This window comes from Bactrocera latifrons, unplaced genomic scaffold (assembly GCF_001853355.1).
Source record: "Bactrocera latifrons isolate USDA-ARS-PBARC rearing strain unplaced genomic scaffold, ASM185335v1 scaffold_81, whole genome shotgun sequence".
Taxonomy (NCBI): Eukaryota; Metazoa; Arthropoda; class Insecta; order Diptera; family Tephritidae; genus Bactrocera; species Bactrocera latifrons.
The window spans coordinates 246,372-262,720 of NW_017537501.1; the positions used below are offsets into that span (position 1 = coordinate 246,372).

At 34.2% G+C, this 16,349-nt stretch overlaps 1 protein-coding gene across 22 annotated transcripts in view; it reads right to left on the reverse strand.

Moving 5' to 3' along the window:
- LOC108976888 (supervillin) overlaps positions 1-16,349 on the reverse strand; it is a 423,491-nt gene that overhangs the window by 202,851 nt on the left and 204,291 nt on the right. For 6 of the 22 annotated variants that reach the window (XM_018946300.1, XM_018946299.1, XM_018946302.1 and 3 more), the window contains exon 2: positions 15,076-16,181. The exons of the other annotated variants lie outside the window; for them this stretch is intronic. In XM_018946300.1, the coding sequence (XP_018801845.1) occupies positions 15,076-15,430 (355 nt within the window). In that variant the 5' untranslated portion in view covers positions 15,431-16,181. The remainder of the gene's footprint in view (positions 1-15,075; positions 16,182-16,349) is intronic. 22 annotated transcript variants of the gene reach the window in all.

The following is a 16,349-nucleotide window of genomic DNA, read 5'->3' on the forward strand; positions in this document are numbered from 1 at the left end:
AAAAAATATACAAAAAAAAATTTACAAAAAAAAAAAATAAACTAACAAAAAAATAAACATAAAAAAAACAAAAAGAAAAAAACAAAAAAAAAAAAGAAACAAAAAAATTAACAAAAAGAAATAAACAAAAAAAAAAATATAACAAAAAAAAAATACAAAAACAAAGCCAACAAACAATCAAATGCTCAACAACTTTACAATTACACTCGTCACTGCATTAAAAGCAACAACAATAATTGACATTTCAATCAACTGCATTTTGTTTGCCGCTTTTAATTAGATTTCGTTTTCGATTTCAATGACAAAGTGGAACATACCAAATATGCAGAGATTTTCAATTCACAAATTAGCACAATGACAATGGCGTCAAAGGAAAACACAATAAACATTTATACATATGTACATTTAGATAGCTGTTCATGTATAAAAAAGAATGTTAAAAATAATTGAAAAAAAAACTTTGCGATTATTGTCGTTAATTTGCGCCTTCATTCATAGAAAAAAAAAAATTTTTAATTTTATTTTTCAATTTCTCGCCGTTGCCATTACGTTGCGTATACGCCGCGTGGGCCGCATGTACTTGTACCTACACAAGCTTGTCGATAACAATGTGTGTGGGTAAACATGACGCTATGACGTCACACGGCATGACACATTAATACTCAAAGGAAGTTATTATTGTTGGGAAAACAACAACAAAGACAAAAATAAAAATTATGATATATATTTATTAATGCAAGCAAGAGCAAAATCTAAGTAAAAATAGGTACAGACATACATATATGTTCTGCATATAATATCTATATACATATGTATATAAAAAAAAACAACTTGCATATCTGCAGCCAAGTCCCAGGAAGTGCGCTAGTGAAATTAAATAAACTGTATTTTGCATCGAATTACACACATTCAGCACAATAAAAACGGTTTTCGCTTAGCCGCTCGCTGTTAGTGTTGCGCTTTATTTTTCTGACAGTTGTTTTTTCCTTTTCATTTCATTGTCGGTTTCATTGCTGGTAGCTGGTGGCTGGTGTTTTGCATAACTGTTTATACATATGTGTGTGTATGTGTGTGAAGGGAGAACTGTTGCCGGCGGTGTTGCAATAATGTGTCTCGTGAACACTGTTTCTTCTGGACACACACATATTCACATACATATATACAATACATAGATTATACAATACATATATGTAAAGCCACCATCATATCTGCTTGGCTGTTGGTTTGTCCTCTCGTGTTTATAGCATCCAACACCCACATGCAAATAAACAATCGCGTGCATTGAAAATATGTTGGCATAAGTTGCCAACGTGGCAGCCGTCTGATAATTTATTGTTAACATAAATAAGCAAAAATGCTTAACGCTCGCTGGATACTGAGACCTAAACCTTCATTTCGGCTTAAATGAAACTATAATAATTTGGTTTTGAGCGGTCAGTTTGTATGGCAACTATATGTTATATTGGTTCGATCTGAATAATATGTTCGCAGATTGTAGGATTATAAATAATATACTATGCATAATTTCTTCTTAGAGAGACTTAATTTTGAACGGCCGGCTATATCGTGTAGTGGTCCAATAAAAGCAGCAAAAGGGCTTGCTTGGTGGAAAAGACTGTGGCAAACTTAATATGCCCTGTACAGGGTATAATTATGCTTATTATTTGCGGCAACTCTACATTTAAGGTGATCTGAAACTTCTTAAACGCTTCGAAACAAATATTAGTGCGAAGTTTAACCCGTAACGAGTTTGATCTGTAGCAGAGTAAGAGTATTTGGCTAATGAAGACTGTTGCAAGACTTTTAAACTTAAACTTACAAATATTAGGAAAAAGTTTTGATAGAAATAAGCAGCTTTATGATATAGTCTTCCTTATACAAGCATACTTTTCAGCTGGAACTACAATTTTATTTCCATTTTTCGGAGATAAAATGACTATATTTCCTGCCTTTTCCCAGCGCAATATGACTGATAATATATCGCGAATCGGTCCTATAAACCTTCCGATTAATTCTCCATAAAAATGTTCTCACTATAAAATCGTACTGCTGTAATTCGAAGTTATCTACGAAAATAGTGGAGCTATCAAATCCTGTACATACTTCGAATAATGAAATTGCCCAGTACAACATGATATTTAGTGGGGGGGGGGGAAGTATAGTGCTGATAGTTTTGAGATAAACATAATCTATTCAGGCAATCAATATTCTCGGAGATGAATAATTGTACCGCTCAGTCTTTCAAAAAGTGATGGCAACCACGCTGTTGTGCTATTTGGTATTTTTTCATCGAAGTTGCTTCTGTGAATGGTTTTTAGAACCGTAAGAGACTTTGTAAAACCGTCTTCAGCACTTAATGTGAAAAGAGGTGGATATACTACATATTCAAACTAATTAGAGTCATTTAAAATTATTATTTTGTGTGTTCGTGAACAAGCCGTTAAAATGATCTCCACAATTTATAACAAAACAAGTAAGGAAGGGCTAAGTTCGAGTGTCACCGAACATTTTATACTCTCGCATGACAAGTTTCATCAAGATATATTATCTCAATTTTTACTCAAGTTACAAGCTTGCACGGACGGACGGACGGACAGACAGACATCCGGATTTCAACTCTACTCGTCACCCTGATCACTTTGGTATATATAACCCTATATCTCACTCTTTTAGTTTTAGGACAACCGTTATGTGAACAAAACTATAATACTCTCCTTAGCAACTTTGTTGCGAGAGTATAAAAATATTGATCCCTAGACTATGAAAGATCATGTGAAAGCAATAAATCATAGATGATTTGATTCGTAGTATAGACACACGTTCAGTAAAGAATCCCATATAAATAACAATGTTTCGTCGAACTCTTCATTGTTCTTCTCTAGTAGCTTTTACATTTTTTTATGGCTTCAATTACCGCCCACCACTATCCTCATAAACGCGTGCTCTTTATTACCAAATCATAAATTCTGCTTACTCGCATCTTTGTAGTTTTGTTCTACACTTTATATTCGTATTATGAAAATCTCTCCACTTCGTTAAATCCCAAAGCACTCAGTGGGAAGTGCATGCTCCAAATTTGATTTGATTACTCAAGTGTTGTCGCTGTGATTGTTTTTGCTTGGAGAAAAGTAAAAGCAATCAATGTTTGGTTCACAAAAACAACAAAACTTAATGTTGAGTAATTCATTTATGATGCGATAGAGTATTTATATTGTATTGAATAATGCTTATTTTGCCGTCATAATTATTAATATAATAAAAAATCGATTTTGCTCTAAAGAAATGTGATTATTGAAATAAAATAAAACGAAATGAGGCCTAATTGTTGAAAGTAGAAAAATAAAAATAAATATCATCTGATCAAATTTGACCCGGACGGATTCATTTAAGTTGCACACGTGTACCGAATAGTTTAATTTTTTTAGGTACAACCTTTGAAGAGTAGAGTGTTCAAAGAGATGTTTGACAACGTAGCTGAAAATCTTATATTCATTCATTACATTATTTGCGGTGACGAAAGGTGACATTATTTCCGAAACTCAAAAATTCAAAATTGGCTGAAGGCCTGAAAGCGCTGAAGATCACCACAAGCGGGGCTTTTAACAAGCGGTTGGACTATTGGAGACTATTTTAGAGGCAATAATAAAAATGTGTGTTCAAAATCGTGAAAATGTTTTTGGTCAGTCCGGGTCAAATTTGATCAGATCGTGTAAATCAATGTGTGGAACATTGGAGCTTATTTTAAAGGCGATAATAAAGATTTGTGTTCAAATAAGTGAACATTTTTTTTTGGGTAAGTCCGGGTCAAATTTGATCAGATCAAGTATTTATAAAAATCTCAAGAATTTAATAATAAAAAATGTTTGGGCATAATGGCTCAATATATCGAGTATGTTTTTTTTTATCAGTCCGGGTCAAATTTGATGAGATCGTGTATCTATAAAAATCTCAAGCATTTAGCGAAAAAATATTTGAGCATAATGGCTCCGGTATGACGAACTATTTTGGTATTAGAAAATAGTTCATACTGCGCTCCAGCGAAATGCAGCCAGCGTCGGTTTGACAAAGAGTGGGCGCTGCCACATGCGTGACTGATTGTTTATGAATTGTAAAATTTTCACATTCAACGCGAAATTCCAGCATGAAATGAATATAGCGACGTTGCAAAAAATAAACAAACATACACACAGCAACCAAAACACGCTAGGCAGATGGACACTGGTGTTTGTATGGCTCGTTGAGGAACGTGGCAAAAATTGCATTTGAAAATATGAAAAAATGCGAAACAACAAAAAAAAAAAAAAAACTGATTGAAAGTAATAAAAACAACTCATGATCTGTGCACTGACAGCGCATATTTATAGAAAAGTCTTTAGGCAAAATGATGAAAACATTTTTAAATTTAGGCACAAAATTCAAAAAATTATTGTTGTTGCAGCCAATTGCGCCGCAGCCCAGTATGTGGAGAAAAAGCCACCACATATATTCTGCTTCGATATAAAATTTTTCTAGATACATGTGGCCGCGGCTGAGATACTTAGGTATTTTTAGAGTGGCGTTAAAGTAGCTGCAGCGGCTGCTCCCATTCGGCGGCCAAGTAGCGCAATGTCAATGCTTTAAACAGAAAATAATCACATTTCACACAGGCCAGCGTTGGCGTGCAATATGGCATGGTGGCTGCGGCTAAACGCATCGAAAATTATTTTCTAAATTTTCCTTAAGAAAAAAGTGATTTATCTCGTGGCAAGGGACAGTGCAGAAAGCTGGGCGAACATCGAGTGGGTGGCTGAATGACAGAAGATTCATGAGCGCTTGCTGCATTCTACACAAAACAAAAGCAAAAAGAGTAAATATTTTCATAGAAATTGCGATCGTTGTGGTTGCCACCAAATGCACAAGCATTGCAGAGAATAGAAATTACAAACGGAAATTTCACGCATGGCAATAAATAATCAAATGGATTAACAGAACAAAATTATAACGGGTTACAATAAGCATAAATAAAGCAAATTAAGCTTGAAGAATAAAATAATGTCGGATGGTGCAAAAGTTTTTTATAGTCTAACATTCCATTATTGAGGAGAGGATAAAGAAGGCATCGGTTGCCTCATACTGTTGTTGAGGAGCTATAGGGAAGAGCTGGCGACTCCCATCAAAGCTGTTTTGGCTCTACAAAGCCGCCGTCAAGCCAAAAATATTCGATGGTGTATTTGTCTGATGGAGGACGCCCGAAAAGGCTACACACGCTAAGAAGCTCGGAAGTTTCCATCATTGTTTACTTTTATGCCTCCGAACTAATTTAGTGTAGAAGTGGCTACTATTACGGTAACTGTATAACTACGGATCCAAAGTACAACTTCTTTCTTGAGCATTCACTCCGACAGCAGAGCAACGATCGGTTGCCTGCCCATAGCGGAATCGCCGGAAGCAAGAGAGGGCACTCTTAACTTGCTCACAGCGAAATGGGAACGCATTGTATTTCACTGGACCTACGGACCTCTCGTACGCTAAGCAGGCATTTGTTGATCATCAGCCTCTGCACGACTGCGCGATCCTTCTGGCCTAGAAGAAAACATAGGAGATCGACTGAACTGCAAAATTCAGTTGGCAAGGTTAAAGCACCAGTATTTTGGGATGGGATTGATTTGGGGAAACCATTACATAAAGTTATTGGAGCGTTTGAAGGACGAAATCGCGCAAAAACGATCCCGTTTGAAGAAGAAGAAAGAGCAGTTTCGTCAAGACAACGTACAGTTTTACAAATCAATGAATAGGCTGTCAAAATTTTTTTCCGCAGTCATCGTATTCTCCATATCTGGTTCTCAGTGACTATTTGCTGTTCTCAGACCTCAACAGAATATTCGCTGGATAGAACTTTAGCAACACTGTGGAAGGAAACGCAGAAAATGAGGCTTATTTTGAGAATTAAGGAAAATGTATTATCAAAATGGTACGAAAACAATTTTTTACCGCTTTTAATTGTTATACCGCTCTCAAAGATAACTATATTGAATAAAAAAACAAATTTTATAAAAAATTCTTTGTTAGCCTACCAACTTTTAAAACCACCTGTTATAAGGTTTCTAGTCGATTTCGAAGCATTTTCACTAATAAGTATTCGAATTTCTGAGTAAACTTAGCAACAAATTATCACAGCCGGCAGTTAAAACAAATATTGGTTGTTAGCTATATAAGGCGACCAATCAGGTCTTCTGGAAGGAGATCTCTTGACGTCCTCTCAGGAAAAAATTTCTCAGTAGCATTTCCACAGTGATGCTCTCATGAAATCTGTAAAGGAGCATAATAAACTCTTCTCCAAGTATTTTCTACGCCTATGTGTTCATATAAATCAACCGTACAATTCCACAATTCACCCCGAAAGTCCTAGAATGCGATATGCATGCAAAGAATTCTCGTATAATACCAGCCCCATGTCAACTCTTCCTTTTCACAATTTTCCCTGATATCGATCGCAACACTAAGCTTGTGTTCTAAAAGCGGTATTCCACGATTACTGTTAAGTATTGTATCAAGATAATGGCAGCAGCAAAACTGAACTCAGCCAATGTTGAAGGATGTTGCTGAACTAAGAGCAATTTTGGAATTCCGAATGCTTTAAATCATATTAATAATTAAATAATGTGGTAATAAATATATAAATATTTTTTATTAACAACACAGGTATGCATTCGATGAAGTTTTTAATAAAATCTTAACTATAGAAACACCATATACCTAGTCACAGCGAAATAAAAACAAATATGCATTTAAATGCATTAGAAAATAGCATAGCTCACATATTTCATTTACACATAAGAATATCTGTTTTAATTTTGAAATTTTTATATCAAACGTGGCGAGGCATGCTCCTTATACTATTGTATTAAATTTATTTCAAGACAATATGGAACGTATCTTAGCACATCCGTGTGTCTCATAACTCATATACAGCATACTCTTGTATACATATGTATATATATATCATTAATATAAATATGTATGCCCATATGTATAGTATATGTCATACGAGTATTCAACACTTTTGTTGCACACAAAGAAATCGGCATCAATGGACAGAGGAATTCTAGAAAACCGCATAAAAAAAAATAATAAAATTGAATCAACAAAGCACGCAGAGTACACAAAAACACAGAAAAACACACTGAAAGGCGCTCACATTATTATGCCAGAGAAGTGTGCGCTCAATAATAAATCATTAGGAATTTGAATATGTATTTATGTTTGATATGCGTGAGATTCTTTATTCATCAATATAAAACTACAAACATACAAAGTAGTTTCAATAGAATACCCCAGCACTGAGCGCGTGAATACTAGGGGTGTGACAACATTTGTCTATGGGTATGGAATTTTAAAAATTACCTCATTTTGATAATTAGTTCTGTGAATAAGGAATAAAGGAACTGTAAAGGATCTTTTCATAGCGACACCACAAAAGTAGAAAGATAGGGACAGCAAACGACGCCATATTTTTTCCCGCTCTTTTCACATTTTTCTTCAGTAAAGTTTACCGATACATCTTGGAAATATATACGATACTACAACGAGCCGAAATTATTAAATTCAGAGTCAGTGGACTCAACTTTAAGAGCGCTATGTCCAATTTATCCTGTCCGATCAGATCGACAAGCACAAAATGTACCCGTGCCAGTGAGAAAAAGAAGTGTCCGTAATGTCGAGAATACCAATTGAGGAAGACCCAAATCAGTCTCTCACACGGCATTATCAAACGTTGGGCAGCTCTGTGATGTAGTTGGATACTGGCCTATATCCCTACAAAATCCAATTGACGCCGGAACTGAAACCGCTTGACCACCATAATCTTTGTATGTTCGTAAATTGGGCAGAACAACAACTTGAAAATGATTCGGATTTTGATCGAAAAATCGTCTTCAGCGATGCTCATTTCTGACTGAAAGGCTTCATCAATAATTCGTCAAAAAATGTTTTATTGGTCAGGCAGCAAACTACACATACTCCTTGAGACAAATATGGGTCGTACTTCTTCCGCTATGATCCAGACCTAACGTGTGTCGTGTGAATGGGAATCGCTAGCCGCTTAATGATAACGGAATATTTTTGGCCTGAATTGGATGATCTGGACTTGGACAATATATCCAACTGGACGGTACCACAAACCACACAACAAAAGTCACAATCGATTTATTGAAAACCAAGTTTGGTGACCGCATTTTCTTACAAAATGTAATAATAATAATAATAGATATACTTTTTTTTTTTGTATTTTGAAAACACGCTTATGCTTTGACCATTAACATAATTGAAGACCAACCTATCTTCTAAGTTGATTCGAACTGGACATAGTGTGCTAAATTTTGCTCAAATCGGTTCAGTAGTTTAAGAGTCCATCGCGTACAAACAACGTCACACGTAATTTTCATATGAAAAGATATAGATGAAAAGCGTATAAAAAGGAAAAAGTATAAGTTTTCTTTTGGAGAATTAATGAACCTCCATATGTATGAAAAATACGTTGCGGAATCCGAAAAATTTTGTTGTAAAACTAACTTTGAAAATAATATAGTACTACCCCTAATTTATAAAATCACACATTAATTTTTCAAATTAGGCTGCTCAGCTGTGTGCAAATGCTTTTAATGTATTTTTAATAATTTTCTTTTGTCTTTTTCTTGCTCACACATTCAATTCATCCCAAAATCAACGCGATGTTGAAACCACATATTGACCGACTTGCATGAAAATAAAAGAGAAAAAATATAATTGTTAGCAAATTTGATCTATTTGTTTAATTTCTCATGCGAATAATTAGCAGCACGTTTCCCAAGTGTGTCAAAATTGTGAACTTTGGCGATTTGCTAACGCAAATAATCATTTTAAGGCCAATGCCGTTAGAGGAAAGCAATTGTTTTTTTTTTTTACAACAATTATTATTATAATTTTTTTTTTAATTAAAAAAAATTTTTTTTTGTGTTTTGGCAAAGCAAAATAACTGAAATATTTTGAAATTTTAGAACTTAACTTAAATGCCACCACATCGTAAGTATGTATGTACACGTATGTAAATTTGTCAAGGCGCCAACGTCTTGAAATTTGGGTCAAACCGTGAGGTGCGTGACTACCGCTTTATAGGCATTTCTACCAAAAAATCATTAAAAAAAAAATTTTTTTTAGTGAATAATTAACTCTCACAGAGCTTGAGACGCTTACCGCTGAGCAGATTGCGTAAGCAGCACTTAGGAAACCCTCAAATGTGGCTTCGTAGCCAGTTAATCCGTTGTAAGTACATACTTACGATATTCACTAATATTCAATCCGCAAAGTTCATGGTCAATTCTGCCGATTCAAGCCCACAAACGTGCATATGTATGTATGTTTGCGTGTGTGTGCTGCTTAAAAGCCGCAAAAATTCCTTTGTGTGTGTAATTATGCGCACTCTTGTGGCTTCCACGCATTTATGCAACAAGGCCTAAAAAAGCTAATTATGACAATAATACTCGTACCTATCGAGTGGTTATTGTTATTATTTTATTACGCACTTTGGCATGAAAGGGAAATGCTTGCGCGCAGCGTCAAAGCGGTAAGCAAAGGTTGTACAAGAATGGTTGATGAAAGGAAGATATGAAAGAAAATGTGTGTTGGGTATGTAATACCACATGGGTCTTGTAGCTTATGTAAGCAACTATGGCAAGTACCTTTGGTTATGGTTACATTGTAGTACGACCTTGAATAAATCGATAGACCTTGCTAGTAGTAATGAAAAAAAAAAAGATTTGTGAAAAGATGAGCTTGTAGAAAAATTATTGAAATTTTGATAATAATTTAATTTTACAAAATAATCTAACTATTTAGAACTATTGGAAAATTTAGAAGAAATTGTGTTAATATTAAGGATACGTAAACAAGCCAGATTTCCGCATTTGGGACAAAGAACAACCTGAAGAGATTCAGAAACTGTCATTTCATTCAGGAAAAACAACGGTTTGGTGTGGGTTGTGAGTTAATGGAATTATCGGTCCATATTTCTTCAAAAATGATTCCGTTGAAAACGTATCTGCCAAAGGCAACCGTTATAGCGCCATGATAACCGACCACTTGATGCCTGAAATTGGAGCTCTAGATATCGGGGACATTTGTTTTTACAATACGGCGCCACTTTCCACACATCGTATCAATCAATGCATTTCTTGAGAGAATACTTCGATGAGCAGATAATTGCACGTTTCGGGCCTGTCGATTGACCACCAAGATCGTGTGACTTTCACGGTTAGACTTTTTTCTGTGAGAATATGTAAACAATCCTGTCGAAAAAATCGAAAAAAGGTGGGGAACTTTCTCAAACTGGAACACACTTTAGCAATTTTTTTTTTTTGTTTTTTGGATTTTACATAATTTAAAGCAAAAAATACTCCTCACCACTATATAACTAGCTTTTGGGATTGTCTACGGAATCAAGGAAAACCAACATTTTTCAAAGTTAATCGTCGATTATTATAACTTCAGAAAAAATTGACGAAAAGCCCGTTTGTTCGGACTCACAAATGGAAATAGCCCCTTAAGGGGGTATTCTACTATAGAATTTTGAAAAATTCGATTTTTTTTATATATTAGGTTGTCAAAAAAGTCTTGCGGTATTTTCGCTAGTTGGCGCTGAGAGCGCGTAGTTCTGGTTTCATTCGTCGCATCGGGTCATGCTATACCTTTTTGGAAAGCTCATGTCACGCGCTAACACGTGTTTGATTGATTGTGGGCTCCTTTAAGTCGTTCGTGAATTATAGCGTCGGAAACGTGGAGCAAAATAAAGGGAAAATACGGCGTATTTTACAATACTACTACGATAAAGGCAAAATAGCATCTCAAGCCGCCAATAAAATTTGTGCAGTTTATGGATCCGATACAGTTTCCATTTCCACCGCACAACGATGGTTTCAACGTTTTCGTTCTGGTGTAGAGGTGGTCGAAGATGCGCCACGCTCCGGAAGGCCTGTCGTCGAAAATTGCGATAAAATCGCTGAATTGKTCGAAAGAGACCGGCATAGTAGCAGCCGTAGCATCGGTCAAGAGCTGGGCATGAGTCATCAAAAAAAATGTTTATGAACTATTGAAACTTCAATAAAAATACCGCAAGACTTTTTTGATAACCTAATATTTAAAGTTTAGACGGTTAAGAATATATCCTCCAAAGGATTTTTAAAAATTAAAATTATTTTATTAGGTACAGTTACTTTAGTGACGCAGTACCTAGCCCGGTGGGTAGGTAAGTGGTAGACTCACTTTTTTAAACGCGTTTTTCTCGAAACTACTTTTACCGGTACCGGCATTAGCTCAAGTTCTATACAACCGATTTAATTGAAATTTTGTGTGAACCTTCTTTATATAATCCTTTATCCTTTATCTTTATATAATCCTTAATGCTTTGTTTTTAATATTTAAAAAAAAAATTCTGGAATTTCAAAAAAAAAAAAAAGAAAAAAAGGGTAAAAAATTATTTTTATTTTCAGGCAGTCGCCATTTTTCAAAAAAAAAAAAAATTTTGTGTGCCCTGAAATAGGGACTATAACAGAATCCTTACTGGTTAAGAATTCCTTTTGATATTATTTTTTTTTTCAGACTACCAGGAGAGTCAGGATCAATGTCACCAGGATGCGCCATTTTTTTTTTTTACACCTGTCTCTCACCGCCCTCTAATTATTTTAATTTTTTATATTTTTTTCTGTATTCTTAAGATATGAATAAAAACGCCATAAAAAAAGGAAAGTAAAAATATTTTTGGTTTTTTTTTTAATAAAATTCAAAAAACTGCCCAAAATTTGATTTTTAGAGTAGAATACCCCCTTAATATTGGGAATCAGAAGAAACGAGTGTGTAGTGATATTAAATATCAAGATGCTCATGTAGCTCATGTAATCTACTGACTGATGCGCTTCAGATTAATGAAATTGAGAAATCTGGAAGTAGGCCGATACATTAGCATTTGTACATAAATAAATATTTACTTTAGCAACGAAACAAAAAGCACTTAAAATTCGAAAATACCTACACTTATGCAAAGCACTTGCCGGCAACCAAAAACTTTTAAATAATTCTGCTTTAAAGTTTATTTACAGTATTATAGTTGAATGGATGTGATCACTTATGTATATGCAGTTTTGGTGAGCTAATAATAAAACTACTCAAATGCTCACTTCATTCACTTGCACTCGGAGCACATAATCCGACAAAGGCACTTGCATTACTTGGCGAAAAGAGAAAGGGGAGAAAGATAAGAAGCGGTGGACTAATTTAGTGGAAGCTTTTTAGTTATGCTACACACTAATCTAGGATATTACGCGCTATTTGTTTAAGTTTTTTTTTTTTTTTTTTTTTTGAAGGGTTGCCACACATCAAATTTTTTAGTGATTTGGGCAACAAAGTCTAATTAGCATAAAATTATAGGTCAAAATTGTATTTATAATCCGAAAGAACCGAATTCTCTTGTATTAGTGCTTAGAAAAGATTGAAAGTACTCGAAAGTACCCCATAAATATCGAACTCTCTGTTATCAGTGCTCAGAAACGATTCAAAGTAGATAGTAGCAAAAGTAGATCAAATCAGATATGTATATACATATCCATATTTATAAACTATCAATATCATCTGAAATAATTCTACGATATTATAGGATAAAGTTTTGAAATGATATTTAGATAAATATTTTGCAACCTTTACCAGAAATATCACTTTTAGGTAAATCGAGAATTATCATATTTGCTTCCAGAAATTTCAATACATATTTAAAAAGTTTATAATATAGAAATATACTAAATATTTATGGAAATTATATTAAAATTTGTTGTTAAGAGAGTACGCGACATCACATGTGAAAAGTACTTTTAGCTTAAAAGTACTGATACCGAAAAATTCAATTCTCTTCAGTATTTGATACCTTCCAACACTGGCATGTCCAAAATGCTCGAAAATAATTTTTTATTTTTTTTTTTTTTGCAAAGCATCTGAGATACTGTTCTACAAACTATAAAAACCTCTAAACGTGTCGACTGCTCTAGCCACTAACACGAGATAACAAGCACTCAATTATTAAGATGATCTCATTTAAATGAGTGCTGTATGTCACAACAATTATGATTCCAAAAAAGAAAAGGAAAGAAGAGAAAAAAGCACTTCGAACCTCAAAACTAAGAACACGAAACTAATTATTATAAATGAGAAGCAAACGAAGACGGCAACTAAAAAATAGTTAAAATATATGGACCGAAAAATAATTTGTCGTGTGAAGAGCGAGCGGAAAAGTACACACGTGCTTTTTTTTTTTGTTTTTTGTTTTTGTTTCAATGAAGTTAACAACCTGTGAGATATGAGATCTATTGTGAAATATGAGCCTATTCATACAAGTATATGGATATGTAGGTATATAAGTATTTATATATTTATAAATGTACAAAGATAATAATCAAAATCTCATGCGGTTAAAAATAAACTATTCACATAAAAATTTAATTGGGAAGAGAGTAAAGGTTAGGGGTTAGGAAAAGAGAAGTATTATTCATATAATAAATTAAGAAATACAATTAAAAAATATGAATTTTAACACCATTATTTTAGAGTTACCACCTATCGCAAAAATAATATTAAGTAAAATATGGCAAAATGACTACAAAACTTAAACCGTTTAAGAAAATCATCTGGAGGGTAATGGGGATCACTCGACGTTAATATAACTAGCAAAACATCGAACATTTTAAAACAAAGTTGCCACCTCTTTAAAAAGCAAAAAAAATTAAATATGCGCCAATCTTAAATATCTTTAAGAAAGTATTTGGCGGAATCCTAATTGACAAAAAAAAAAACATAGAACGGGGTTGCCACCTACGGAAAAAGTGAAGCTGAGCAAAATAAGGTTCGGAAAGCCTTTTGGAGATTATTCAAGTTGTCTCGTCAATAATATAATCTGTAAAAACAAAAATTGTAAACATAGTTGCCACATATACAAAAATAAAACTGATTAAAATATTAAGAAATTTACACCTAACTGGAATGCGTCGAAGAAATATTCAGGAAAGTACTCGACAATTTTTTAATTGAAACATATATTTTTTAAACAGAGTTGCCACCTGACAAAAAAGTTAATATGAGTAGTAAATTATAAAATATATGATAAGAATAAACGAGGGAAACATAAATTTTAGGATTTTAGTATAGTCAAAAAAATTAGAAAGAAGTAAGATAATTTTACAAAACTTTACGAGGTCTTATAGACTGTAATGGATGATTTTTGTTTAAAATGGTATTTTTCACAAAGGTGTTGCGATTGGTATAAGAAAATTGCAGTAGCAAATCATATTCATCAAACAAGGTTTGAGGTTTTCAGAAAAACCTTTAGAGATAAAGATGGAGCTGATTGAACAGAGCGTTTGTGGGCTGTATATTTCAACTAAAAAATTTTAATATCTCATTTTTAGTGGCTTATTAAAAATGATAAGAATTTTATTTAATTTCCTACCAAGTCTGATTTCGGTTATGTATACCCGAAAGTATAGGATATGTATTGGTTATACTGATTCAAAACTGCGCACTATTCTTTTGTTTATTATGACTAAGTGTTTTCTTTTCGCAAAAAAAAAATAAAATAAAATAAAAAATAAACCGTAGTACAAATTTTGAATAATTTTTAATTTTTTTTTATAAAATTAATTTCTAAATATTTCATTGGCGGCAACTCTATCAAGCTTTACAGAAGTATGCGCGCTAAACCACTACCTGAGATCATTAGGTGAATTTGAATGCATATGAAACGCAGTGTTGACTCAAAACGCCAAAATTAGTTGCAAAACTAGCAACAACAACAACACAAATAAATATTAGTACATACATATATATAAAGATTTAAATTTTAGTAATGAGTAATGCATGAATAATGCCAAATAATTAGTGCTAATACCTGCTACACGACATACACTAACGCACACATACACACATACATATGTATATGCACACATATGTACTTACGTACATATACACACACCCATTCAGAAACTATAAAAATCTGTGACAATAAGTTTCAATTTAAATACTAACTTTGATCTCTCAACTTGGCCAGCTGTGGCTCGAATGCCAATGTTGTTGTGTTTGTTGTTGCTGATGCTGTCATTTTATCATTATAGCGCTTGTAACGATTATCATTGTTGTAAGTGTAATTCGCGCTAATGGCGCGCAAATTGTTGCTGACAGCGGCTGCGTCACTAAATTTGGTGCCATAAATGTTGTTGCTGTTGGCGGTGGCAGCGGCGGCAGCGCCTGCAACAGCTGCGCCAACTCCACCACCACGACCAACTCGATTTTCTTCATCGCCCAGTGCACCATTGCCCAGATTGGCCGTTGACGTCAAATTCAAGACACCTTCGCGTATGAGGCACTCCTTAATGGCGAGCATGATGGCGGCGTGCGGATTGTCGATTGTCAATGTAGCGGTAATTATTTAGTTCCACTTGAAACAGAGCACAGATTAACGGTGCAAAGTGTTGTGGGTGGCTGGTGAAGCGATTGCGTTGCAAGATAAACACCTCAAAGGTTTATTATTGTTGGAGTGGCACTTTTTTGTTGTTGTTATTTTTATGTCTGTTTGATCACACACACACTGTCATATGTGGGCTTTGGTGAGACAATGCCGGTGCATTTACCAACAAATCACGTTTTATTTACTTTAATGCACTCACGCGCACTCACACACATGTGCAGCCTCATCGACGAGTGTGTGCATGCAGTTCTTATCTTTTTACAGAACGTTAGGCGCTTACGGTGTGTATCTGTCGGATATGTTATCTCACAGCGATGGCAAATAGACACGCAGCCGTCGCTTCGTTGCTCCGTCGCTGTCTTTATTTATATTTTTAAACGCGGCTAAGTATTCTTACGTGACTGCATGGATTACATTTGCGCGTTCATATATGTATGTATGTACATACATGTGCATATGTATGTATGTTTAGGCAAACATATAGACCCATGCAAGCAGCATTTGTTGGTTTTGCTTTTGTAAATTTACTATAATTCAATGCACTTTATTTTATGTGCCGAAGCACTGTTTGCGGTAGCTTGTATATTTGTTTAATTTTGTGTATGTGTGTGTGTGTGTGTACCACGCTGTACACACTACTTTTTTGATTTACACAGACAACGCTGGCCTGTTACGGGGGGTAAAACGGAATTTTAAATTATTGTTGTTTATTAAATATTTCTGCAAGTTGTTGCTGTTGACTGCACTTTTCAACTCTTACATTTGTAATTATTTTCAATTTCTTTAATGTTTTTTTTTGCAAAAGTAGCAGCGTAATTTAATTTATTTTTTTTCA